At 44.0% G+C, this 16,297-nt stretch overlaps 1 protein-coding gene and 1 pseudogene across 4 annotated transcripts in view; both read right to left on the reverse strand.

Annotated features, from left to right (window-relative positions):
* DHX57 (DExH-box helicase 57) overlaps positions 1 to 16,297 on the reverse strand; it is a 77,998-nt gene that overhangs the window by 3,621 nt on the left and 58,080 nt on the right. For all 4 annotated transcript variants that reach the window (XM_032239367.1, XM_032239364.1, XM_032239366.1 and 1 more), the window contains exons 18-23: positions 15,569 to 15,664; positions 15,397 to 15,480; positions 12,061 to 12,195; positions 10,642 to 10,716; positions 4,481 to 4,615; positions 1,191 to 1,391 (exon numbers count right to left, since the gene is read on the reverse strand). In XM_032239367.1, the coding sequence (XP_032095258.1) occupies positions 1,191 to 1,391; positions 4,481 to 4,615; positions 10,642 to 10,716; positions 12,061 to 12,195; positions 15,397 to 15,480; positions 15,569 to 15,664 (726 nt within the window). The remainder of the gene's footprint in view (positions 1 to 1,190; positions 1,392 to 4,480; positions 4,616 to 10,641; positions 10,717 to 12,060; positions 12,196 to 15,396; positions 15,481 to 15,568; positions 15,665 to 16,297) is intronic.
* LOC116524195 lies at positions 6,803 to 8,365 on the reverse strand (annotated as a pseudogene).

Raw genomic sequence — 16,297 nt, forward strand, 5'->3', positions numbered from 1 at the left:
AGCACCCTCACTTTATAGGTTTTGTCCTAATAGGTTTTTTTTTTTTGAGACAGAGTCTCACTCTGTCGCCCAGGTTGGAGTGCAATGGCGCGATCTTGTCTCACTGCAACCTCCGCCTCCCAGGTTCAAGCAATTCTCCTGCCTCAGCCTTTCCAGTAGCTGGGATTACAGGCACGTGCCACTGTGCCCGGCTAATTTTTTTATTTTTAGTAGAGACGGGGTCTCACCATGTTGGTCAGGCTGGTCTCGAACTCCTGACCTCATGATCTACCCATCTCAGCCTTCCAAAGTGCTGGGATTGCAGGTGTGAGCCACCTCGCCTGGTTGTCCTAGCCATTTACACCAACCCCAGCCCACACCACACTTCCCCTTCCAGTGTCCTTTCTGGAATTCTTACCAGGGCTCCACTCCTGGCCTCACTTCAGCCCCACTCTTTCTTAGTGTTCCAGTGTAGACCATTATTCACTTTTATTTTTTTGAGACACAGTCTCGTTCTGCCACCCAGGCTGGAGTGCAGTGGTGAGATCTTAGCTCACTGCAACCTCTGCCCCACCAGGTTCAAGCAATTCTCATGCCTCAGCCTCTCAAGTAGCTGGGATTACAGGCATACACCACCATGCCCAGCTAATCTTTGTAGTTTTAGTAGACACAGGGTTTCACCATGTTGGCAAGACTGGTCTCGAACTCCTGGCCTCAAGTGATTCACCCGCCATGGCCTCCCAAAGTCCTGGGATTACAGGTGTGAGCCACCCGGCTTGGTCATCATCATTCTTTTTTTTTTTTGGAGACAGAGTCTTGCTCTGTCACCCAGGCTAGAGTGCAGTGGCGCAATCTTGGCTCACTGCAACCTCCGCCTTCCAAGTTCAAGCAATTCTCCTGCTTCAGCCTCCTGAGTAGCTGGGACTACAGGTGCGTGCCACCACACCCGGCTAATTTTTTGTATTTTTGATAGAGATGGGGTTTCACCGTGTTAACCATGATGGTGTCCATCTCCTGACCTCATGATCTACCTGCCGCAGCCTCCCAAAGTGCTGGGATTACAGGCATGAGCCACTGCGCCTGGCCCATCATTCATTTTTAATTAGCTCTGTTACCTTGGTCCCTAGATGAATGCACTAGACTTCCTAACTTCATATTGTCAAAGCCCCTCATGGCCTGAACCTCACAGAAGAGACCAATTCTCCCTTTACCTGATGGGAAGCAGCTACAAAACGGATCCAACCATCATCCAAGGAGACAACGAACTCTCCTCTTTGAAGCTGCACATTCACCTGGCCTCCTCCAAACAAGACCAGTGGGTACACAGACACCATGCTGCAGTCTCGGATGAATACCCGACTAGTTTTGATCTTCTCGTGGTACAACAGGTAGGGGCTGTCAAATTGTCTCACCTGTAACAAAAACACCTCAGATGATATCAGTGATGTCACTGGCAACAAAAAGGGAATATCCCACCAATCCCATGGATTTAAATACTGCCTGTCCATTATATGACTCCCCAAATTTATCTCCAGCCTGTGCCTTTCCTAAGCTCTAAACTAGCATGTGTGACTACCAACTTTACATCTCCTCTTAGACATTTAACAAGCATCTCACACTTCTTGTGTTAAAAAAAAAAAAAAAAAAAGCTTTTATTTTTAAAATTTTTTTGTAGAGATAGGCTAGTCTCGAACTCCTGGGCCCCAGCAATCCTTCTGCCTTGGCCTCCCAAATTGCTGGGATTATAGGTGTGAGCCACTGCACCCAGGCTTTTTTTTTTTTTTTTTTTTTTTTGAGATGGAATCTCTCTCTGTCACCCAGGCTGGAGTGCAGTGGTGTGATCTTGGTTCACTGCAACCTCTGCCTCCAGGGTTCAAGTGTTCCCCTGCCTCAGCCTCCCAAGTAGCTGGGACTACAGACTTGCACTACCACACCTGGCTAATTTTTGTATTCTTACTAGATATGGGGTTTCACCATGTTGCCTAGGCTGGTCTCAAATCAAGTCAACCGCCCAAAGTGACCTTAGCCTCCCTAAGTGCTGAGACGACAGGTGTGAGCCACTGTACCCGGCCTACAGCTACTAACTTAATATAAACCATAGTCATCTCGCATAGACCACTGAGTAGGTGCTCTCCCCACTTCTATTTTTGCATTTTATTGTCTCTTTTCTACGGAGCAATTAAGGTAATCTTTTAAAAATATAAGTCTGGCCAGTGGCTCACGCCTGTAATCCCAGCACTTTGGGAGACTGAAGCAGGTAGATCACCGGAGGCCAGGGGTTTGAGACCAGCCTAGCCAACATGGTGAGACACCAACTCTGCTAAAAATGCAAAAATCAGCTGGGGGCAGTAACGCATGCCTGTAATCCCAGCTACTCGAGAGGCTGAGGCAGGAGAATCACTTGAACCTGGGAAGTGGAGGTTGCAGTGAGCTGAGATTGTGCCACTGCACTCCAGCCTGGGTGACAGAGAGACTCTGTCTCAATAAATAAATAAATAAAAATAAAAACATTAAGTCTAAGTATGGCTCAAAAGCCTCCAGTGGTTTCCAAGGATAAAATCTAAAGTCCTTACCATGGCTACAGGTCTGTCCCGCCGTGCTCCTGCCTACTCATCCCTGTGCCTCTCCCCCGACTCTCACCCTTGATCATCCCACTCCACTGGCCTCTTTGAGCATCTCCTGGAACACACCAAATACACTCCCACCTTGTGGTATTTGCACTTACGTCCTCTGCTGAAATGTTTCTCCTTTCTCTATATTGGCATGACTTGCTCTTCATTTAGGAATTGCTCAGTTGTTTTCTCTTCATGGAGTTCCTCCCTGACCACCCACATGCAGGACCCCTTTCCTGTCACTCTCTGTCTCTCTATCCTGCTCTATTTTGCTTTATACCATTACCTGAGATTCTGTTTACTTATGCATTGCCTGTCTTCCTCACTAGAACATAAGCTCCTCGAGGGCAGAGACTGTGTCCATCTAGGTTCTTCCATATCCTCAACGGCCTACAACAGTGCCTGGCACAGAGTAGGCACTAGTAGATATTACATGGATACATGAACGATTTGGATTCTCAAAAGAATAGTTCTTTCTTGGAGAAACATGCAAAAAATAAAACATATATATATAAAGGAGGAGGCATGGAGCTAACTCAGGCCTCTGATTCCTAATAGCTGAAATGGCAGATGACCTCCTGACTCTCAAAGTCCTTGAGCTTAGGGAAATCCTTTCTGTACCTTGTGGACACTGTCCTCAGTAGTTCCAGAGAACAGTCCAGACTGAACACTTCAAACTTGGGGACATGGTATAGGAAGGGCCATGTGAAGGGTCATGTGAGAGTGTGTAGTACACTCTGGATATGAAGATTTAAGCAGGGAACTGAAATGGATAAATATACGTTTTGTAAAGGTAATTCTGGCAGCAGAGGAGAAGGTTGGAGAGAGAAAGCACCAGAAGTAAGATTATTACAGCATTTCAGGCAACGGATGTTTGGAGTTTGAGCTAAGGGAGTGGCAGTGGGGATAAAAGGCAAATCTTAGAGATGTCAAAAAGGAGGCATTGCTGGGACCTGGTGACCGGTTGGACTGGAGTGAGAAAACAAGTGGGATCTATGTGACTTCAGGGTTCTGATTTTAATGGTGTCATTCCAAAGACAGCACAGAAAGAGAAGAGTGGATTGGGGATAATGAGTTTGATTTTTCAGCTTTTATGTTTGAGATGACTAAAAGACTTCTAGCTGATGTTCTCCCGCAGGAAAGCTCATAAAAAAACTGCAGGTCTGGAGAGATAGTCTGTGTCTGTGTGTAAGTGGCGGTTGGGACGTGTAAGTGATGTTGTGCCTTTGGTGGTTCAGAAAGAGTGCATGATGGTGAGAGATAAGGACAAAGGATAGAACCACTGTTTCAGAGCAAAGGAAGAGAAACTAGCAAAGGAGATAGAGGGGATGACCCGAGAGAGAAAGAAGAAAGTGATATTTCAGAAGCAAAAATAACATCAAGGAGAATTTCAAGAGGAAGAGAGATTAGCAATGTCAAATACCATGTGAGAGGTGATATGATGAGGACCAAGGGATGGCACTGGCTGTGACAACTAATAAGTGATTGTAACCTCTGATGAGTTTAGCGAAGTGGTGGGGGCAGAAGCCTCACAGTGGGAGGCTGAAAGCTGAGGAAGTGAGATCAGCAAGAATAGGTCATTCATTCCCTTTTAAGGCACAGATTCAGTGATGTAATTAGCTCATGACTTCAATTACCATTGCAAAGAAACAATTTTATATCTGAGCAGGCTTGAGCACTTTTTGGTATTCAGTAGAATTTTCTTCACATGGAAATAGTCTTTCCAGAAATAGTCCAATTTCCAGTCTGTTTATTCTTATTCAATCTTCCCTAAGTCAGTGGTGCTGCTGGGTATAGCAAGTGATAGAACAAGGTGTGGCTGAATTTAAGGAATTGTGTTTCCTACCCAAGGACAACCTGTAAACATAAGTATACATCACCCTTCTGACCTGATAGTTCACTGATGAAGGGTGAATGTGTACATATCCATCGTTCTTGGTGACAAACTTCAACTCAGCTGATTTTGGTTGCATTCTGACAGCTCCAGTACTGGTCTTCTGAAATTTCTCTTCTGGGCTTTTCACCTAAACAACAAGTATTTGTAAAAATAGACATATAATATATGTATTCTCATAGAAAGTATCTCTTGGCACAAAAGCACAAAACCAGAACAAGCATATGCCTTTTTTTTTTTTTTTCACCAAGAAGTGTGAATATAGGTGCAGTGGCTCTGGGTGACTATACCACATAGCAGCCAGGTAGGGGAAAACTATATTGATATTTTGGGTCTGTACTGATGATCAGGTGCAGTGACCCATATGACAACACTGGACCAGAGATCTGAGTACGAATCCCAATCCCAAAGCATTTCTTGGTTGTTGTTCTTTTTTCCTTTTTTTTTTTTTTTTTAGATGGCATGTCTGTTTCTCAGGCCAAAGTGCAGTGGTGCACTCTCGGCTGACTGCAGCCCCCACCTCCCTGGTTCAAGTGATTCTTCCTGCCTTAGGCTCCTGAGTAGCTGGCAATACAGGTGTGCACCACCACACCCAGCTAATTTTTGCATTTTTAGTAGACATGCGGCTTTACCATGTTGGCGAGGCTGGTCTTGAACTCCTGACCTCAAGTGATCTGCCTGCCTTGGCCTCCCAAAGTGCTGGGATTACATGTGTGAGCCATCGTGCCCAGTCTGGTAAATTTTTTTTTTTTTTTTTGAGATACAGTCTCGCTCTGTCACCAGGCTGGAGTGCAGTGGTGTGATCTTGGCTCACTGCAACCTCCGCCTCCTGGGTTCAAGCAATTCTGCCTCAGCCTGCCGAGTAAGTGGGCCTACAGGCACACACCACCACTCCCAGCTAATTTTTGTATTTTTAGTAGAGACAGGGTTTCACCATGTTGATCAGGATGGTCTTGATCTTTTTACCTTGTGATCCGCCTGCTTTGGCCTCCCAAAGTGCTGGGATTACAGGCATGAGCCACTGTGCTCAGTCAGTAAATATAATTTTAATCTTCTCTTCCAAATGTATATTTATATGTGGAAAACCATAAATACGTAATATAAATATCTTGGGAATGATGTATTTTCAATGATGTCTTGAAACTAAAATAGAATCATTTTTTATAGCCTACTTTTTAAACAATATATTAAGAACATTTTTCCATGTTGTGACCTATTTTCCTAAAACATAATTTTTGGTGGGTATATAAGACCTTATAAGAAGTTATAATAATTTAACCAATAAATTCCCTGTTATTGCAAATTTAGATTGTCTACAATTATAAACAGTGCTGAAATGAATAGTCTCTTAGCTGTATCTTTGTGAATATATGCAATTATTTCCTAATAATAAATCCCTAGAAATAAAACTGCTATCTAGAAAGGGGGTATAAACTTATATTTCAACCACCCACAGTAAGAGTATTCATTTTGGGGGGTTCATGACAGCAACAGCATTATATTACTTATTTGCATTATTATCAAACAATAATTTATTTATTTATTTTTGGTAGAGATGGGGTCTTGCTATGTTGCCCAGACCGGTCTTCAACTCCTGGCCTTAAGCAATCCTCCTACCTTGGCCTCCCAAAATGTTAGGACTGTAAGTATTGAGTCACCTTACCTGGCCTATTTTGTATTTTAGGGATAGGGCGTCTCTGTGTTGCCCAGGCTGGAGTGCAGTGGCTATTTACAGGCACAATCATAGCTAACTGTAGCCTTGAACTCCTGGGCTAAAGTGGTCCTCCTATCTTAGCCTCCCAAATTACTGAGACTACTAGTGCATGCCACCATGCCTGGCAGTGTTATAATTTTTAAACAGTTTTGCCTATTTATTCATTTATTATTTTTTAAGACAGGGTCTCACTCTGTCACCCCAGCTGTAGTACAGTGGCAAAATCATGGCTCACTGTAGCCTCAACTTCCAAGGCTCAAGTTATCCTCCCACCTCAGCCTCTCAAGTAGCTGGGACTACAGGCATGCACCACCATGCCTGGCTAATTTAAAAAAATTTTTTGCGGAGACAAGATCTTGCTATGTTGCTCAAGCTGGTGTCAAACTCCTGGGCCCATGTAATTTTCTCATCTCTGCCTTCCCAAGTGCCAGGTGCCACAATGCCCAGCCCAGTTTTGCCAATTTAAAAAGTAAAAAGAGGCTGTTTCAATTTGCATTTCTTCTTACTATTAACACTGAATGTAATTTTTGTGTATGTATTATTGGTTCAATCATGTCCTTTGCCCACTTTTCTATTAGGTTCTATTAGATCATTTATTTAGTCTTTCTTTTTTTTTTTTGATTGTCATTTTATAGCTCCCTACTGTAGCTGCCCCCGACCCTTCCCTTTGATGACCACTTTTGCAGGCTTCAGGGGGACCAGAGAACAAATCTGGGGCCTGGCAGCCCCACTATACTGTCAGCTGTGGAGAAGTCACAATTACAAATTATCACAATAATTAGTGCCTGTACTTGGGGAATCTGCAAAGTGAGGAGGCCCCAGCTCCCCACTGTACAGGGTTCTATTTGGCAGTGACCTTGCTCTGGAGACGATATTCCTTCAGCCTGAGGGAACTGATGTTGATGAGGCTGGTGGCATCGACTAGCTCATAATTGCCCTGCATGTTCATGCTCACCAGCTCCCCATTGTAGAGAGACAGTGGGGACTCCTGGCAGAGGATGTACACCTGGCCCCTGAAGATGGACAGCTGTACTTTTCCTTCCACTTGCTTCTAGGACTTGGAGATGCGGTGGCAGGCAAATTTACACTCAGGGCTGTGCCAGAAACTAGTGTACACCAACTCAGCAAATTTCAAGCCCAGGCCTTATTTGATTTTGTGTACTTCCTGGTCCACAGCGAAGGCCTCAATGTCTAAATGAGGGTGGTAAAGAATGGTGCCTCCTGGGGTCCTGTAGATGCCTCAGGAGTTCATTTCAATGAGGCGGTTCTCCACGATGTCTATACGGCCCATGCTGTGCTTGCCTGCGACTTCGTTCAGGTACATGAAGAGCTGCAAGGAGATCTGGTGGGTGGTGCTATCCTTGATGCTGGTCACCTTCACGGGAAACCGTTTTTTTACTCAATCTTGAGAATGTCAGGGGTCCTGGGGGCTTTGGCTTCATCCTGGGTCTTTGTGTAGAGACTTGAAGGTGATTGGTTCTTGGGGTTCTCCAAGATTCCAGTCTCATAGCTGATATGCATGATGTTCTCGTCCATGCTCCATGGGTTCTTTGCAGTGACTGGGATGGGAATGCCATGTTTCCTTGTGTATTTCATCAGATCACTGCGGACCTTGAACCGGTTATAGAACTCAGGCATCCTTTAGGGAGCAATGACCTTAACCTGGGGGCCCAGCGAGCAGCAGGTGAGCTCAAACTGGACCTGATCGTTTCCCTTTCCCATGGCACTGTGGGACACATAGTTGGCCTCCTCCTGCTGGGCAATTTCCACTTGTTTGCGGGTGATGCAGGGCCCAGTGAGAGAGGTGCCCAGGAGGTAGTGGTCTTCATACAGTGCACTGAACTGGATGGCCAGCCAGATGAACTCCTCCACAAACTCCTTGCTGACATCCTCAATGAACACCTTCCTGGTCCCAAGGTTCAGTGCCTTCTTCCTGGCTTCCTCCAAGGCTTCCTTCTGGCCGATGTTGGCTAGGTAGGCAATGATGTCATAGCCTTGTTCCTTCAGTTAAATGAGGATGCAGGAGGTATCTAAGCCACCACTGTAGGCCAGAACCATGGAGCCTTTGCTGGACATAGCATCTGTTTTTTTGTTTTGTTTTGTTCTGTTTTGTTTTTTGGAGACAGAGTTTCACTCTGTTGCCCAGGCTGGCGTGCGGTGGTGCAATCTTAGCTCACTGCAGCCTCCGCCTTCCAGGTTCAAGCAATTCTCCTGCCTCAGCCTCCTGAGTAGCTGGGATTACAGGTGCATGCTACCACGCCTGGCTAATTTTTGTATTTGTAGTAGAGACGAGGTTTCACCATGTTGGCCAGGCTGGTCTTAAACTTCTGACTTCATGATCCTCCTGCTTTGGCCTCCCAAAGTGCTGGAATTATAGGCATGAGCCACCACGCTTGGCCTGGACATAGCATCTGGGATTGGAGGTGCAAGTTCCCAGAATCTAGAATCTGTCTTCATGGCTTAGTGAACCACTTGGGGCCTGGGCACAGTAGCAGGTGATAGAGCAGGGCTCTAGTCTTTCATATTGATGAATTCTTGGACACAGTCAGATCTATCGCCTTTTCCTTTTTGGTTTAGCCTCAAAACTATATTATCGCCTAAAGCTTCTTTTTTAATTTTATTTATTTATTTATTTTTAAAGACAGGGTTTCACCATGTTGGTCAGGCTGGTCTTGAACTCCCGACCTCAGGTGATCTGCCCGCCTTGGCCTCCAAAGTGCTTGGATTACAGGCGTGAGCCACCACGCCCAACCAAAACTTCTTTTTTTAAATTTTTATTTATTATTATTTTTCGAGATGGAGTCTTGATCTGTAGCCCAGGCTGGAATGCAGTGGCATGATCTTGGCTCACTGCAACCTCTGCCTCCTGGGTCCCAGTTCAAGCAATTCTCCTGCCTTAGCCTCCCGAGTACCTGGGATTACAGGCATGGGCCACCATGTCCAGCTAATTTTTGTATTTTTAGTAGAGATGGGGTTTCACCATGTTGGCCGGGCTGGTCTTGAACTTCTGACTTTGTGATCCACATGCCTCAGCCTCCCAAAGTGCTGGGATTACAGGCGTGAGCCCCCATGCCTGGTCTTTTTTATTTTTATTTTATTTTACTTTTTTCCCTGACAGAGACACTTCTGTTGCCCAGGCTGGAGTGCAGTGGTGTGATCTCGGCTCACCACGACCTCCGCCTCCTGGGTTCAAGCAATTCTCCTGCCTCAACCTCAAACGTGGCTGGGACTACAGGCGCCTGTCACCACGCCCAGCTAATTTTTGTATTTTTAATAGAGACGGGGTTTCACTATGTTGGCCAGGCTGGTCTCGAACTCCTGACCTCGTGATCTGCCTGCCTTGGCCTCCCAAAGTGCTGAGATTACAGGCATCAGCCACCGCGCCTGGCCCCACGCTTCTTATACCACATTTATGTTCATTGTTTCTACATTTTAAGTCTCCAAATGATTTTTTCCCCACATTCTTTTTTTTTCTTTTTCTTTTTTTAGAGACAGGGTTTTGCCATGTTGCCCAGGCTGGTCGCAAACTCCTGAGCTCAAGCAATCCACCCACCTCAGCCTCCTAAAGTGCTGGGATTACAGGCATGAGCCAATGTTCCTGGCCCCCACATTGTTTTTAAATAATCTTTTTATTTTGAAATAATTATAGACTCATAGGAAGCGACAAAATAGTACAGAGTTCCATGTACCCTTCACCCAGCTTCCACCAACGATAAGACCTTACATTACTACAATGTAATATCAAAACTAGTAAATCTATATCCAAATTTCTTTTTTTCCCTTTCATAAACCCACCACAAAGCACAAACAATTTTTTAAAAGTACATTTCGAGTGGTTTGAAAGCATTCAAGTGCTAAGCAGAAAATGAGCCATAAATCAATCAGATGTTAACTGAGGGTTTAATTTAAAAAGTTAAGGCTTTGAAAAATGATTCAGTATTCTGCCAAATTAAAACTCTTTGGGGGAAAATGGTGCCTTGTTAGGGATGGATAATCAAAACTCAGGTAAAAGTCCAAGAGCGCACACAGGTAGGGTTTCCTGAAGGCTGGCCACAGGTGATCTTATGGCAAAGCACTGATTTATTTTTACTTTTATTCCAGAGTAGAGGGTGTAAGATAAGCTGTAGTTGAATCAAGTTTGCAACTAGCATAGAAAGTTAGTTATGTATAGGTTGGCCGACTCACATTTATGTCTATTTTAATTTTTGAAATATCACGTCAGAGGATTAAAAATTTTATACGATAAATGTGTTATTGAGTAATGTATCCAAACAGATTTGGGGAACTGAAAGATTGGAAATATATACTAAGTTTAAAAGGGTGTATATGTGTACATACATGTGTATATATATCTTTGTAAGAAAATTAATGTGCACATCTTAAATCACTTGGCTACAAATCAAACAAAAGAATGGAAGGATCTAGGAAAAATGTTTTGTTACCTGCACTACATTTGGATACAAAGCAGCACACAGCATTGCTAATATCAGCTTGGGGTTCTCAGCATTTGAGTTTGCCTATGAGAAAAGTATATTGTTAATTAACAAGTAATATGGCTTTTTTTTTTTGAGACACAGTCTTTCTCTGTCACCCAGGCCGTGCAGTGGTGCCATCTCAGCTCACTGCAACCTCTGCCTCCTGGGTTCAAGCGATTCTCCTGCCTCAGCCTCTTGAGTAACTAGGATTACAGGCATGCATTAGCACGCTTGGCTCATTTTTGTATTTTTACAAGACATAGGGTTTCACCATGTTGGCCAAGCTGGTCCCGGAGTCTTGACTTCAAGTGATTCACCCACCTCTCAAAGTGCTGGGATTACAGGCGTGAGCCACTGCGCCCAGCTCTAATATGGCTATTTCTGTCTATGTCCTAGAATTTTCCATTTTATTATATTTGATCTCTATCTTAAAGCAAAAAAGACCATCTAATTTCTATCTCTTTGCTAGAAGAACTATTTTTAAGTAAAAAATCTACTGGACTACAGTCACATTGGACCCACTCCAAGGAGCCTACAATGACTTTCTAGACTTTTGCAAAGCAGTTACAAAGCCAGTGTTCCTAAGTATAAGTAGATAAAGAAATTCTGGTTCATGAGATGTTCAGAATCTCCAGAAAGTACTAACTGCATTCAGAACTGGAGTACCAGCTTCATCTTACAGAAGTGTTCTTCCTATAGTTATAGAAAAAACTGACCTTTGTTAGAAAAAATGCTGGCCTGATTTGAGAAAATTCTACCAGAAGTCTGTTCTACCTCTTATAAATTTATCAAGAACCAGTGTGAAATTTTAAAAACAAAAACAACAGCAACAATGGACAGAAAACCCTCTATTCTTATGAGTGTTAGCTGATACTTAAAAAAAATTTTTTTTATACTTTTTTCTTTTTTTTTTTGAGACAGGGTCTGTCTCTGTCACCCAGGCTGGCATCCAGTGTCTCAATCTCAGCCCACTGCAACTGGGTTCAGATCATTCTCCCACCTTACCCTCCCATGTAGCTGGTACTACAGGTGGTACACCACCATGCCTGGCTAATATTTTTGTATGTTTTTGTAGAAATGGGGGTACACTACCATGTTGCTCTGGCTGGTCTTGAACTCCTGAGCTCAAGCAATCCACCCACCTCAGCCTCCCAAAGTGTTGGGATGATAGGCATGAGCCACTGTGCTAGGCCAGCTGATACTTATTTGTGCAAAGTAGAAAATCAAGAATGCCACTGACCCACTGCTCATAAGGTTAAATGAAGAATGCCATTAACCCACTGCTCATAAGATTAAGTGAAGAAGAATGTCTACAAGTGTTCCCAGGTTAAGATTGTATTTAGGTGTTAATCAAAGAGAAATAAGAACCAACTCCACATTCTTTACCTCCTCTCCTGTGGCATCTAAGACACCATCTCCTCCTTGGGCTCTTTTCTCAATTTCCCTTGCTCTGAGCCCTTCTCTTGCAAACCCTATATCCGATAATAGTTCTGTGAATTGTCGTTTGAGGCTGGCCATTTCCTGAAAGAAGTGGAAAAACCTTTAAGCAAGGGCGTCAGTATAACAAAGTATTAAGTATTATAAAAATGAGCAACTACAAAAATGCATTATTTCAGAGGATAGCAATGAGGCCCAAGTGGATTCATCACTCAGGGATGAAGATGATCTTGTCTGGTCATTTCCAAGAGGCCGTTTTCACTTACACAAACTGGCAGGCAGAGAGAAACAGTTATGCAGAAATACAAAAATTCAGTAAAACCAAAGATCATTTATTTAACTCTAGGTTACAATTTTAAACGCTTTCACTGGATTTTGGGCACGCCTGATTCTCCACGAAATTCTTAGGACAGCAAAACATGCAGTTTGTTTTGACTGGAATTCCAACTCCAGGTGCTCAGCACTGTCTAATACCTAGCTTTTCCTACTTGAGTTTCTGCTCCTGTCCTCTTAGTTTCTTACTCAGGCCTAGAGTGGTTAGTGCTCTTGGTGGAACTCAGCAGAACATTTCCTCTTTCTCCTACTTTATGGTCTTGCTGGCTCATATCTTTTCCTAGGAATAGGGACATCATTGAGTGGTTTAAGAATTTTTTTTTTTTTTTTTTTTTTGAGACGGAGTCTCACTCTGCTGCCCAGGCTAGAGTGCAGTGGTGTGATCTTGGCTCACTGCAGCCTCTGCCTCCTGGGTTCAAGCGAGGGTCCAGGTAGCACAGCTACTTCGGATTACAGGCATGCACCACCACACCCAGCTAATTTTCGTATTTTAAGTAGAGATGGGGTTTCACCACGTTGGCCAGGCTGGTCTCAAACTCCTGACCTCAGGTGATCTGCCCACCTCGGCCTCCCAAAGCACTGGGATTATAGGCATGAGCCACCACACCTGGCTGTGGTTTAATATTTAGACACTCCTTTTACCGGCTGAGCACAAATGTGAGAAAGAAAGCACAAACTTCTTTCTCTGTGGCTACTGTTCTCACATAGGCAGCACATCAGACGAAGAGAAGGAGATAATGATTATTCAAGGAACTGAAAGCTAAGCAACATTGCCCTGTCTCTCAATGATGGTTTAAGTATTTTCTTGGAATGGCTCAAGTATACATTGATAACTAGAATATAACTAGGACTTAAATTTCCCACAGTTTCTATTTCATGACAAAGTTTTAATTGAAATCTTAATAAAAATAATCCTACAATCTAAGCTGGAGTTTAGTGAAAAGATGCAACTCTGGTTTGATGGCCCTCATAAGTCACGGCAAAATCTACACGTAAGATAACGAAAAACAATAAATAAATTTAGTAGGGGCTGGGCGCGGTGGCTGAAGCCTGTAATCCCAGCACTTTGGGAGGCCGAGGCGGGTGGATCACAAGGTCAAAAGATCGAGACCATCCTGGTCAACATGGTGAAACCCCGTCTCTACTAAAAATACAAAAAATCAGCTGGGCATGGTGGCGCGTGCCTGTAATCCCAGCTACTCAGGAGGTTGAGGCAGGAGAATTGCCTGAACCCAGGAGGCGGAGGTTGCGGTGACCCGAGATCACGCCATTGCACTCCAGCCTGGGTAACAAGAGTGAAACTCTGTCTCAAATAAATAAATAAATAAATAAATAAATTTAGTAGGAAATGTAATTTAAAAGAAATAGCCTCATTTTATATTTAAGCATCTCAATGACTTGAGAAAATATTTCTTATTGCCCTGTACATATAAATACCCACCTTTGACTGGTGATTCTCAGCCTCCCATGTAGCTGGGACCACAGGCGTGCACCATTACGCCTGGCTAATTTTTATATTTTTTGTAGAGATAGGGTTTCACCATGTTGCCCAGCCTGGTCTCAAACTCCTGGGCTCAAGGGTTCTGCCTGCCTTGGCTTCCCAAAGTGCTGGGATTATAGGCATGAGCCACTGTGCCGGGCTCTAAAATCTTTGAGTAAAATATGCTTTGCAAAGATGCGTGCCATTATTATTTTGGCCTCTCATACCACTTTGGAATTTACTTATTTATTTCTTTGAGACAGAGTCTTGCTCTGTTGCTCACGCTGGACTGGAAGGGCGCAATCTCAGCTCACTGAAACCTTCGTCTCTTGGGTTCGAGCAATTCTCGTGTCTCAGCCTCTCCAGTAGCTAGGATTATAGGTATGCACCACCATATCCAGCTAATTTTTTGTATTTTTAGTGGAGATGGAGTTTTGCTTTGTTGGCCAGGCTGGTCTTGAACTCCTGGCCTCAAGTGATCTGCCTGCCTGGGCCTCCCAAAGTGCTAGGATTACATGTGTGAACCACAGCACCTGGCCTCATACCACTTTGGAAGGGCACCTAAAATGTTGTTGCAACAGGGGATGGAAGCCTGTCTACATTACACAGAAAATAAGAAGTTTTTTGTTTTTATTTTTTGAGACAGGGTCTCCCTCTGTTACCCAGGCTGGAGTGCAGTAGGGCGTTCGTGGCTCACTGCAGTCTTGACCTTCCAGGCTCAAGTGATCCTCCCACCTCAGCCTCTGGAGTAGATGGGATTACAGGCCCATGTCACTAGGTCTGGCTAATTTTTGTATTTTTTGTAGAGATGGGGTTTTGTCATGTTTCCCAGGCTGGTCTCAAATGCCTGGGCTCCAGCAATCCTCCCACCTCAGCCTCCTAAAGTGCTGGGATTATAGGTGTGAGCCACCGTGCCGGGCTAAACATTTTCTTGTATCCTCATTATATTCACATAGTAGGTTCTGATAGATATAAGAAAAATTAACAAAACCTGGCTCAGTATTAGTTCTTTGGTTTTGGGGAGAGTGTAAGGGGATTAGAGACAGCCATGGACCACTTTGAAAATCTGATGAAAGCTATTCTCTCCAGAATAATGCATGTATGTATAAGCATACAATTTTGTATACACTTTCAGGGGTTTAGGGATTCAGGTTAAGACTGCCTGGTGTAATTACTGAAAAAATTGACTACCAGTAAGCAGCAATCTTCAGAGTACCTGTGTTCTACCCTATCCTCCACATAAGTAAACAAAATTTTGCCACAAAGAGGAAAAGGAGGTCAGTGGAAAGGTTCAGCATAGAAAGTCTGATACCACAGTGCAGGAGTCCATTTTACACGCCTGGTGAAGCCAAACATTCCAGAAATAACATTTGCAATGTTAAGACAGGACACATGAGACAAAGTCGCAGCACCCTCTGGTGAACTACTCTAATATAAAATGAAGAAAAGAAACGGCCACAGACACAACTCACCTGCAGAACTCTTCCGGACAAGAAGTTTTGTCTGCAGTAATTATAACTTGCGCGCACACCTTCTTTTGTACTTAGCTGCCATCCCTAAATTTTGGAGAAAATCAAGCTGAACTTATTCAGTCTTTAGTGCCAACGCTGGTAATAAAACTAAGCTATTAGGTTATATACTTACCTTATATGCTCGTAGAAGGGCCAGATAATCACTGTTTGCAAATGCAAATTCCAGCTTTTTCTGGTTAGCTTCTTCTTTTTTATCCCAGGGAGATACCTAAAGGAGGGAGGAAAATCATATTTAAAGAACATTTTTTTTTTTTAAAGACAGGATCTCGTTCTGTTGCCTGGGCTGGAGTGCAGTGGTGTGATCATAGCTCACTGCAACCTTGATCTCCCAGGCTTATGCAATCCTCCTGCCTCAGCCTCCCTGGTAGCTGGGACTACAGGTGTGTCCCATCATGCCAGCTATTCGGGAGGCTGAGGCACAAGAGCCACTTGAGCCCAGGAAGTAAAGGCTGCAGTGAGCCATGTTTGTGCCACTGCACTACAGCCTGGGTGACAGAGTGAGACTCTGTCTCAAAAATATATATAAATTTTATTGATAAAAAGTGCTATCAATCATTTGAGCCTTCAGCAAGTTGTACATTTTGCCTTGCCTCAGTGTTAATGGCTGCGGATTGATCAGGATGATGGTTGCTGAAAGCTCAGGTGGTTGGGGCAATTTCTCCTTCCCTTCCTTCCTTTCCTTCCTTCCTTCCTTCCTTCCTTCCTTCCTTTCCTTCCTTCCTTCCTTCCTTCCCTCCCTCCCTCCCTCCTTCCCTCCTTCCTTCCTTCCTTCCTTCCCTCCTTCCCTCCCTCCTTCCCTCCTTCCCTCCCTCCTTCCCTCCTTCCCTCCCTCCTTCCCTCC

This window comes from Sapajus apella, unplaced genomic scaffold, assembly GCF_009761245.1.
Source record: "Sapajus apella isolate SASKATOON/1434 unplaced genomic scaffold, GSC_monkey_1.0 scaffold44, whole genome shotgun sequence".
Classification (NCBI taxonomy): domain Eukaryota; kingdom Metazoa; phylum Chordata; class Mammalia; order Primates; family Cebidae; genus Sapajus; species Sapajus apella.